Here is an 11,868-nt window from a genome sequence, read left to right as displayed (position 1 = left end):
ACTCCTGCATTTCTTGTTCGTGTTTGATCTATAAGGCTGCTCAGATGTTAAATATATTTGATTCGGTCTACTTTGTTCTGAGGGAAAATGAAACTCTCCAGGCTTATGAAGGTTGGTTTGAATTGAGGAATTTGGGATATATAAACACTGGCCATGTTCTCCGGACCATGGAATTTGGGATTTCTCCATAGGGTTTTAGTGTTTCAGGGTTTTGAGACTTGAATACCTCGAAAAGATTTGATGGGCGGGTTTTGAGAGTTAAAATCTCGAAAAGATTTGATGGGAACAGGTCTTCCGGAGATTTGAGGAATGCAAAACATGGAGGACAATGTGCAGAGCAGCTGGAGTCTCCACGACAACAAAGAAATATGTGCCTGTTACGAGATTCTAGAGAGGGTCGGCAGCGGAACTTATTCGGATGTGTACAGAGGGCGGAGAAAGGAGGACGGTTTAATAGTAGCCCTTAAGGAGGTGCATGACTATCAAAGCTCTTGGAGAGAGATTGAGGCGCTGCAGAGGCTTTGTGGGTGCCCCAATGTTGTGAGGCTCTATGAGTGGTTTTGGAGAGAAAATGAAGACGCAGTTCTGGTTTTCGAGTTTCTAACTTCCGATCTCTATTCTATCATTAAGTCTGCTAAGAATAAGGGAGAAAATGGTATTCCTGAGGCCGAGGTTAAGGCCTGGATGATTCAGATCTTGCAAGGGCTGGCTGACTGCCATGCCAATTGGGTTATCCATCGTGACCTAAAGCCCTCTAATCTGCTCATTTCGGCTGATGGAATTCTCAAGCTCGCTGATTTTGGACAGGTAAGTATAGATGATTTAGTGGCTTGCCATCTGCTGCCTCTTCTGTGTTTTTTTTCTTATCACCTTCAATCCTCCAGCTCTGTTTGACCCTATTTCTTGAAGTGTTCGTACATTCTGTTCTGTTTCCCATTTCATGTTTTTAATATTTTAAAATATGCTGAAAGCCTGTTTATGGTTAACTGCATCTTCGTAGTAGTTCAAAATGTTAACAAATCTCACACGTGAAAAGTTCAATCTAAAATCTTGAAAATTTTGACTGATTCAAAGCGCTTTGGAAACTAGATAAATGAATTGATTTTGCCTTTTATTATAACTATTCGAGCAAATGTTGCATAGAAGCGCAAGGTTAATAGTTGCCCAAATTGAAACTGAATAGTGCTTAAAGTTTAGTGATTCTTCGTCAGTAGGATGCCTGAACATTCAATAACTTAGTGATCTCTGAATTCGAAAATCAATACTTGCAGGCAAGGATACTTGAAGAGCCTGAAGCGATCTATGAAGTAGAGTATGAGCTTCCTCAAGAGGGCGATCTATGAAGTAGAGTATGAGCTTCCTCAAGAGGATATCGTTGCTGATGCCCCAGGAGAAAGGTTGATGGAGGAAGATGATAGTGTTAAGGGAGTGCAGAATGAAGGGGAGGAGGATTCATCCACTGCAGTTGAAACTAATTTTGATGATATGGCAGAAACTGTGAATTTGGATTTGAGCTGGAAAAATGAAGGTGATATGGTGATGCAGGGATTCACATCTGGTGTTGGGACTCGATGGTACAAAGCTCCAGAGTTTCTCTATGGAGCAATGATCTATGGAAAAGAAATTGATTTGTGGTCGTTAGGTTGCATTCCGGGGGAGCTCTTGATTTTAGAACCTCTCTTTTCTGGGACTTCAGACATTGATCAACTTAGCAGGTTGGTTAAAGTTCTTGGGACTCCAAAAGAAGAAAATTGGCCTGGATGCTCCAATCTTCCTGATTATAGGAAACTTTGTTTTCCTGGTGATGGAAGCCCCGTTGGTCTAAAGAACCATGTCCCCAATTGCTCAAATAGTGTGTTTTGTATTTTGGAAAGACTTGTTTGCTATGACCCTGCAACTAGGCTAAATGATAAAGAGGTACTTGAGAATAAGTATTTTGTTGAGGATCCTTATCCTGTCCTCACCCATGAATTGAGAGTTCCCTCACCTCTGAGGGAAGAAAACAATTTTTCAGAGGATTGGGCAAAATGGAAGGATATGGAAGCAGATTCTGACTTGGAAAACATTGATGAGTTCAATGTCGCTCACTCAAGTGATGGTTTCTGCATTAAATTTTCATAAACTCTAATTGGATGATCATGTTTCATCTTCCTCAAATTGCCTTTTATATGGATTAGTATTCTAAATTAGCTTTGGGGGCTGCATGTCTTCAAGCATTCACCACGACAGTAAAGTAATCATTATGATTACTGATGTATTGCTGTCACAGGGTGAGAAACATTATAGCCATGAACCTACTGTTAAATTTGTAGAATTGTCTTATACTTGCTCAAAATAGTGACTGCATGTTTGAGAATAAATTTCTCTGCAAAGACCAACTCCAGATTCTTTCTTTTCACTTTGTACTAATGATCATTGTGACCGCAAAATCTTTATACACAATACAGAAAATTCAAATTTAGAGATGACTTTCTATTCTGATGCTTGAATTATAGTTATGAAGAAATGCGTTTTGTTGTGTGACCTGGGACCTCGCATGTGGAGATGCAATTAATTTAAGAAAACTACTGCTATTATAAAAGGTATCATAAAAAAACAGTTATCATATGCCCTAAAGGGTGTCCGAATTCAAAATAAATAAGTAACTTTAAGACTCTTGAATAACACTAAAATGTTGGCTGAGAAATTAATAAATTATATTATTGTTGTGCCTTTCATCTCAATGAAATAACATTTAGACCTATGACTGATCATTATAACAGCAGGGCTATTGTAAATAACAACTTGTCATTTAGGTGATTTAATGGTGATAAGGCGCTCCTAAATTTAGGATCAGTGGGAATCCTCCTCTGTTTGCCTTGAACATGTTGCATCCTCTAATTGGTCCCAAAATGCATGATGTGCCAGGCTCCAGGGCAAAATCTTCATATACACTATACAGAAAATGCAAATTTAGAGATGACTTTCTATTCTGATGCTTGAATTATAGTTATGAAGATTTGCATTTTGTTGTGTGACCTGGGACCTGGCATATGGGGATGCAATTAATTTAAGAAAACCGCAGCTGTTATAAAAGATATCATTAAAAAATAGTTATCATATGCCCTAAAGGGTGTCCGAATCCAGAATAAGTAAATAACTTTAAGACTTCTGAATAATACAAAAATGTTGGCTGAGAAATTAATAAATTATATTATTGTTTTGCCTTTCATCTTAATGAAATAACATTTATACCTATGACTGATCATTATAATAGGACTACTGTAAATAACAGCTTCTCATTTAGGTGATTTAATGGTGATAAGGCGCTCCTAAATTTAGGATCAGTGGCAATCCTCCTCTGTTTGCCTTGAACATGTTGCATCCTCTAATTGGTCCTAAAATGCATGATGTGCCAGGCTCCTGTGCCTCAATGGATTTCATTATGTGTAGTCCTTGCATTATTATTCATAAATCCATCCAACCTGTTGCTTTGAATTTGTCTTTGGTTTGTTGTTGGGTCTGTTAGAGGAGTTTTACAGCTTGAAGACATGAGCCCATAAATCCAATGGGTTCAATGGCCCTGGAATAACATAAAATTAGCTTAGGGTTATCATTAGACATGAACACAAAAAAAATAGAACTTCTTAGCTAATTGGCCTCAAAAATTTTATAGGACCTAGTGGAATTTGAAAAGGCAAAATTTATTGCTATTTTTTTTTTTATTGAAAAGACCATTTAGCTTACCTCCTAAGATGTATGTGGTGCCTTTTGGAGCCGCCACCTGTTGTTTTAAACCTGCTGTGCTAATGTTATCATTGTGACGTCGTGAAATCTAATTGTCCGCATATTCAGTTAATTTTGTTGATGTCATCTTGATGATGTGGCACATGCTAATCATGCCATGCTTCATTCTAACATGGCTTTCATTTCCGAATCAGTATTATTATGTCCTTGCATTCTCGACACTCCTTGAGTGGTCCTTATATAAATTGCAACCTTTGTTGTTGTTGTTGGGCTTACAAAACTTGAAAACACAGACCTAAATTTGTATGGCATCATGTATTACAAAATGAGCCAGATCACTAAATGATGAAATTAGATGGGGTTGAGTCACATAATTGAGCTCAAAGGAAGATACAATATGTTATTAATAATTATTGATGAATAGCTAGTGCATCTATTACAACGGAGTTTATCTCTTTATTACGCCGTAAGGCATTTCCCTTTGAAATAAACTCCCCCAAATGATTTTCTGTCCTCATCGTAGCCGTCAGATCTATTGTTTGACACATGCTGAGGCACTCAACCTCCTTCAAGTTCTGATCTTATTAGGCCCCATAAAACCTGTAAGGGACGAGGAATATTTTCTTTTCACTATATAATGTTTAATGTTTTAAATGGTTCCGGTTCTTACAGCTCCTCTACTAATTAGAGCAACCAGCACTTTGTCAGTGGACTGCCTGCCCCTCGTCCAGCTTATCAGTCTTCTTTTATACATTAGGTAGGTACGATGCTTATTTCTTTGTTGTGAGAGAAACTATAAAGAAGGTTCTGAACTCTTCAGTTTTCTTTGAACCCCAGAAAAAACAGAGTAAAGTTTCTTATTCCTTTGAATACTGATAGTAACTTTCTTGGAACTTTCTCAATAGTCACTGTAAGGGAGGAGGAATATAATTGCTTTTCACGCAAATTCCTGGGTTGATGTGATAGCCTCTTTGCACAAACTTCCTTTGTGCAGTCCCATCATTGCTTTGAGTGGTCTCAAGCATTTCCAAAAACCATTTTATACAATTGGTTTATAAAGGCTTTGTTTCAGTGCCATGCCACATGGGCCATCTTTGGTTTGTTGTTGTTTTCTATGTGATATTTCAAGTGATCTTACTGCAGTGGCATAACTGGATGTCCCTATTTTGGGATTATTGTGTGTATAATCTTGTCACATCTAATTTATTGCTTTTTGACAGTCATGGTTATTTGTAGTTCCGTGGTCATTGCTGTTGGGACTATTTCTCTGAAGAATTTTCAACTTCAAAAGAAGTCAAAATGGCACAAGTATTTTTTGTTTTAGGAATTCTCCAACATTTGTACCTCACTCTGCTGCATTGGGATTATATTAGAATATCTGAAAACAAATATCTAAACATTTTAATACTCACAATAAATTCCATTGTAGACCTTGATGTTCTCCCTGTGTTTTAGACATTATCCCATGTTAAAATGTCTATTAAGTATCTAATAGAGATGCGAGGAAAGAATTACTGAGAGAAGTTGCAAGTGGGTTAATGTAATGGTTGGAAATTCACAAATTGCCTGTGGAGCTCCCAAGTCACCATGACATCATGGTTGCTGAACAAGCACATAGTTACATTTGAGCATTTTTCTTTACTGACTCAGACTCAAAATCAGAAATATTAGAGTACGGTTCTTACAATTCCTCTACTAATTACAACAACCATTACTTTGGCAGTGGACTGCCTGCCCCTCCTCCTGCTTATCAGTCTTATTTTATACATTAGGGAGGTACGGTGCTTATCTTACCGTGGTCAAGCAAGTTGTGAAGTGTATATGATTTATAACATATCATTCGTGAACAAAAGATTTATCAGGCCAGAAACTAGTTTTGGTGTCCAAGTCCCTGGCTAATGTCATAGTCTCAATAGTCACTGTATTAACTGAGTCTCATAGACACGTCAGCATTCACATTGGATTTGACACCTTCAAACTTTACTATACTTGAATTCATTCTATTATTATAACAAAGTATTATTTTGTGTACTATTCAATTTTTTTTCTGGTAAAAATAGTACTGGAGCACATTCCATACATTGCAATTTCATACTGACCTCCCATCGTGGCGCTGTCCTTTCAACCTAAATATGGAGGATATTAAGCCCTTTCATTGCTTCCACCGACAGTGTGTGAAACCATCTAATTTTGACCTAACTCAACATAAATCTTAGGGCCATCTCTACACTTCACGTGTACTGCTTGTACTACCAGATTTCGGTTCCTTTCTCCTTCTCTATCAATCTCATTTCAATAAATTATAAATTACAGACATTCATTGACTCTCAGTTTCAGAAAAGGTTTCCCCTACATATTGGGCTCACATGAATAAATGAGACAGAGCACGCTCGACTGGGGTGACCTTGCAACACATTCACAGGACTAATGGAGAGATCAAGAGTTTAGAGTAATGTGGACGTGTTCCCAGATCGCCCCAGTCAAAACCTCCTCTGCTACTGCTGCTTTAATGGTGTCCTCTGCTTCTCTTCACTTCTTATCTCATAGCCAATATACTCAAAGGTAAGGATAGATACTGTAACTGCAAGAAAGAAAGAAATAGAATCTGCAACAAGCAACAATTTTTAACAGTCTCTTTCGTTTGTTTGTGATTCCTGCAGTCTCCCCTCTCTTTGATAGCAGTGCTTTGTTTTCAGGTGAGAAAATGTTGTTTATAGGGGCAACCATGGGCATTTTTATATATTCAGGAATCTGGCAAATAATAGCAAGGTTAATGGTTTGAACTTGCTCTTATTTTTAGGATTGCAAGATATTTTTAGATTCTAATAGTTTTTAAATGTGATTTTTTGAAAAGTTTTCTGATTAAATTTGTCTAAAATCTGCTAGGGATTCATTGAAATCACAAGCTGTCGAGGTGAACTCTTCACAAAGAAAGTGCCCCAGAGATTTTTGAGGGTGCAGAATCTATATATGCAATTAAAAAACCAGTTTAAACAACACAAATCAAGATTTGGCCACAAATGTTTTCACTAGGAAACTCCAAAAAATCTCATTTAAAGACATTGGCTCTACCTATTTGTTATGTAGAATGTGCATTTAATAGCGACCTTGGCCCTCATTTCTAAAAATATTCTTGTTTCTTTGATTGAGAAAATTGTATGTCACAACTGGCATAATTCAGCTGCAGTAAGTTGTTTGTTACTGAATCCTTCTATGCTATCAAAATCTACAAATACAATTACAACCAAATTATTTGTTTATTTTCATGATCTTGCAGAAATTAGGGTGCAGTATATGTTTATTGCTGAATCCAACTATACCATCACAATCTACAGTTTTAATCAAATTGTTTGTTTGTTCCATGAAATTGCATATGAAACCAACAGTGCATAATCAAGGTGAAGTAGATATTTGTCACTGAGTCCATCAGTGCCAATTAGGCTCTACAATTTCAATCCATTTAATCATAAATTTCAACAAAAAAATGGTCCACCATGTATGTGGATCAATCATTAGTCAGAAATATGCCCTAAGTATATGATCATCCTCCATAACAATATGCCTCTAACTCTTCAAAGTTGTAATACTTTCATCATCGAGCAGTAATATTTATTATCCAGAGACAATTTTTTGTAATTTAATGGCTTAATCTACTCGTCGTCATTACTGCCAAAGCCTGATCTTTACTTTTGTGTGTTATTTGAAGTCGGATCCTAAATGTAAATTGTGTAGTTCATATTTTTCTTTATGTCCACTGAAAAGCATGGAGACCATGTAAGATTTATGAGACTAAGAATTCTCAAAACAAAATTGCATTTATAGTCTTGATGTACTTTATCTCAAAAAGAATGTCTCAACCTGCAATATGTCTCAACAACCTGCCATGTCTCAATCTGCAATATGTCTCAACAACCTAGCATTTATATTGCCAGGACCTGTTGGCCCTGGTCAGAACCCACCATACCTTTATCAGAACAATTTTTCTTCTTAAATTCCCATTGCATCTTACTATTCCCAAATGTTTTTTTCATCCACAGAACCTAATTACCATGATCAAATGCTTTGTAACGCTGATTAATGAATAGTTTTCTCTGCTCTGTGGCAATGGATCTCCCCATTTAATTCCCACTTCAATTTTTCATGTGAAAACTCTCGCGAAGGAGGAGAACAGAGATGGTAATGGGCCCTTGGGGTCACATTAATCTTCGCCCTCAGAGAGATTTGCAGCAGGCTTAGGGATTAGGGCTTTTTGTTTTTTCAGATTAGTTGAGCTGTGTATTTATAACAATCAAGTGGTGGTGGATGGATTTGATCCCGTGCCAAAGGATCATCATCATGAGGACCAGGCAACTGAGATTTAATTCAAGGCAGCAGCAACAGTTCCTGAGCCGTTTCAGAGTTCTCTACTGCTTTGCTATACTAGTCTTCTCTGCATTGCTTCTGCTGGCTTGTGCCATCGCTGGTGTATCGTCCTACATTGGTCAGTTTTTTCACCAATTCACTTGTCTTTACATAACAAGATAATCAATCGATCCAGAGTATGATTTGAATGTCCAATAGACTGTATTTCGCAAGCATGGCACTTGTATTTCTCCTTTGCCCATTTGCATATATTGTCCCTCTGTGACCTATTCATAATAACAGAACATCATATTTTTCTTTACGGCCACTGAAAACCATGGAGACCATGTAATATTTATGAGGCTAAGAATTCTCAAAATAGAATGGAATTTATAGTCTTGATGTACTTTATCTCAAAAAGAATGTCTCAACCTGGAATATGTCTCAACAACCTGCCATGTCTCAACCTGAAATATGTCTGAAATTGATCAACCTGGGAGCCGCATAGATCGTTATGTCTCTCAATTAAGTTTTGTTCTCTCATATAAAGTAGTTGGTTTAGTTAACTTACAAGCCCGTCTTGCAATGTTTTAGCAGCATCTGAAGGAGTAGGAGACATTCAACACCGAGTATGCAACAATTTTAATGTTGAAGGGGGTGATGCAGTCAATGGGTAACTGCTATTTTGAAGGGCATTTCATTCTTTTGGTAATTTTACTCGAAGGTGCAGGAGCTGGGTACAGATGAAATCAAGTGTATTTGTGCAAATGGTAATGCACTTGAGCATATATGTTTTGATGGCTTTACATAACAAGATAATCAATCGATCCAGAGTATGCTTTGAATGTCCAATAGACTGTATTTTGTTGGCATGGAACTTGCATTTCTCCTTTGCCTATTTTCATATATTGTCCCTTTGTGACATATTCATAATAACAGAATTTTTGTGTGCATTTTGTTAACTTTGTAGTTGACATTTTTATTTCATTCTTCGGGAAATGAAGCTCCTCACTGAAATTGATCAACCTGGGAGCCACATAGATTGTTATGTCTCTCAACTAAGTTTTGTTTTGTCACGTAAAGTAGATGGTTTAATTAACTTACAAGCCCGTCTTGCAATGTTTTAGCAACATCTGAAGGAGTAGGAGATATTCAACACAAAGAGTATGCAACAATTTTAATGTTGAAGCGGGTGATGCAATCAGTCGGTAATTGCTATTTTGAGGGGCATTTCATTCTTTTGGTAATTTTACTCGAAGGTGCAGGAGTTGGGTACATATGAAATCAAGTGTTTTTGTGCAAATGGTAATGCACTTGAGCATATATACTTTGATGGAATTATCTGATACAGACCCTTTTGTTGTTAAGTTATAAATTATTTATATATGATCATCCTCCATAACAATATGCCCCTAACTCTTCAAAGTTGTAATACTTTCATCATCGAGCAGTAATATTTATTATCCGGAGACAGTTTTTTGTAATTTAATGGCTTAATCTACTCGTCGTCATTACTGCCGAAGCCTGATCTTTACTTTTGTGTGTTATTTGAAGTCGGATCCTAAATGTAAATTGTGCAGTTCATATTTTTCTTTACGTCCACTGAAAAGCATGGAGACCATGTAAGATTTATGAGACTAAGAATTCTCAAAACAGAATTGCATTTATAGTCTTGATGTACTTTATCTCAAAAAGAATGTCTCAACCTGCAATATGTCTCAACAACCTGCCATGTCTCAATCTGCAATATGTCTCAACAACCTAGCATTTCAAGTGCACGTAATCTTGTTTGTTATAAATGACACCAAGCTTGTCGTGTTCTCAATCATTAACATTTTTTACATGAGGCTTTTAAGAGATACATTTTTTTATCTGAATCTTCAAAGCTCATGGTTATTGATATGCACAATGACAACTCGTTACATGAAATGGCATAATTATATCAACTAGCTTATGCATTTCTTGTTATGCTATAAACATGTTCTGTTATAATCTCATTCATAAATGATGGGGCTTATTATGTCCAACGATTATAAAAGTGTTTATTTTCTAATATGAAACCATAGATGAAATGTGAGAGGATACATTATTGATGAAGGGGCTTTTCTCTCTTTTGAATTTTTACATGTTGAACCAATTTCTGCAAATTGCATGAAAATAAAATACCATTTTTTTCTTATGAACAAAAAGATTGCCCCGTTGTGCTGCAATTATTTCCCACTATTCTAAAATCAGCATTTTTTTCTTATGAAAAAAAAGATTGCCCTGTTGTGCTGCAATTATTTCCCACTGTTCCAAAATTGATTTCCCCATACAGTGACCACGACTAAAGATTGTGCTGCAATTATTTCCTGCTCTTCCAAAATTGATTTCCCCATACAGTGACCATAACTAAAGATTGTGTCACGACTAAAGACTCTGCTGCAATTATTTCCCACTCTTCCAAAACTAATTTCCCCATACAGTGACCATGACTATAGATGCTTTCTTGTTCCATTTCTTCATGTGAGGCATGGTTTGTGAAATTTGAGGATGACGTGACCTTAAACTTCTAAATTTGAAGATAAAGTGATCGTTCAAAGCATGCACGTAAGAGGCTGTAAGCTATAACATAACAGCGCAGATTGATTTTAAAGTATTCGAGACCTCTCCCATCCCAGATATAGAATTTATTGGAAATCTTTGTTAAAAGAATGACTACAATTACAAGCCATGGTTCCTGTCATTTTGGAGTTTAGGATTTGCTCATCTATCGCTTTTTTAGACTTTACCCTACTCTGCTAACTAGCACACCCTTCACATGCTACGCTGCATTACAAATAAGTCAGAGTGCAAAGGATAAATTGAGGAAGTAGTCTGCAAGCCCTTGGTGACTGTTTTTAGCTGTCCGGAGTGGAGTTTCACCATTTGATGATAAGAATGGGGCTGGATTCACAGCCAACTGGAATCAATGCTCTGCATAATTATTCAATTCTATGCTCCGATCTTCCTCATTAGTTCTATTTCCCCTCAGTAGACAGGGATAGCCCCAGTGCAACCTAATTTGAATGACAGTAAGGCAGCAAAACAGGACACTTTGTAGAGGCTTAGTGATGTTTGGTCTCAAGAATTGTTCTTCCTTGTTTGAATGAGTGACTACTCAGGCAGCAAAGCATGACACTTTGCACAGGGTTAGTGATGTTTTGTCTCAAGAATGGTTCTTCCTTATTTGAATGACACTGCTTAGGTAGAAAAACATGACATTTTGCAGAGAGTTAGTGGTGTTTTGTCTCAAGAATGGTTCTTCCTTATTTGAATGACATTACTCAGGCAACAAAACAGGGCAATTTGCACATGATTAGTGATGTTTTGTCACAAGGATGATTACAACAGTATCCAGAGCGAGCATAGCTGGTATTAGGATTTTATATGGATATCTTGTAGGGATGCTTGTCATATAGCCTTTATATGTTCAATGAATGCTCATGAATGAGGTGGGTGTTTTGTTATGATCTCTTGTTTCAGATACTTGACAAGAGATGTAACCCTGTCTTAATCTATTTTTGTCAACCTATAAATTGTTATCTTGGAATTGGAACCCTTAGTGATGTTTTTGTTATGACAATTGCTTTCATAAATGCCCATTCACATTTCAATATTCTTCCACACTCTATGCCTTACGGCGTTTCCTTTGTAACATTAGTTGCAAATGCTAGTATATAACATTTTAATTTTTTTATGTATATATATAATGAAAAAATTTAAGTTTTATGTATATACTCTATTTAGCATTCAAAAATACAATTTCAACCATGAAAAATA

General features: G+C 36.6%; 1 protein-coding gene across 1 annotated transcript; it reads left to right on the top strand.

Moving 5' to 3' along the window:
* Nucleotides 1-206: 206 nt before the first annotated feature.
* Nucleotides 207-2,121, top strand: LOC149200767 (cyclin-dependent kinase F-1-like). The gene is made up of 3 exons (XM_089399636.1): nucleotides 207-807; nucleotides 1,272-1,307; nucleotides 1,351-2,121. Exons 1-3 carry the CDS (start codon nucleotides 310-312, stop codon nucleotides 2,119-2,121), a joined length of 1,305 nt encoding a protein of 434 aa, XP_089255762.1. The 5' UTR covers nucleotides 207-309.
* The last annotated feature ends 9,747 nt before the right edge of the window (nucleotides 2,122-11,868 follow it).

Source organism: Pinus tabuliformis, chromosome 2_1, assembly GCF_031772625.1.
Source record: "Pinus tabuliformis cultivar Carrire ecotype Pingquan chromosome 2_1, CPIR1, whole genome shotgun sequence".
NCBI classification, from domain to species: Eukaryota; Viridiplantae; Streptophyta; class Pinopsida; order Pinales; family Pinaceae; genus Pinus; species Pinus tabuliformis.
The sequence above is the reverse complement of the archived record's forward strand: the minus strand, read 5'-3'. Positions and strand labels throughout refer to the sequence as shown.

What these genes read in the sequence shown, in the direction of transcription:
- LOC149200767 (XM_089399636.1), top strand. Translation starts at nt 310, where the DNA reads ATGCAAAACATGGAGGACAATGTGCAGAGCAGCTGGAGTCTCCACGAC. An exon ending in AGCTCGCTGATTTTGGACAG is followed by an intron (nt 808 to 1,271) that starts GTAAGTATAGAT and finishes CAATACTTGCAG; the next exon opens with GCAAGGATACTTGAAGAGCC. An exon ending in AGCCTGAAGCGATCTATGAA is followed by an intron (nt 1,308 to 1,350) that starts GTAGAGTATGAG and finishes TATGAAGTAGAG; the next exon opens with TATGAGCTTCCTCAAGAGGA.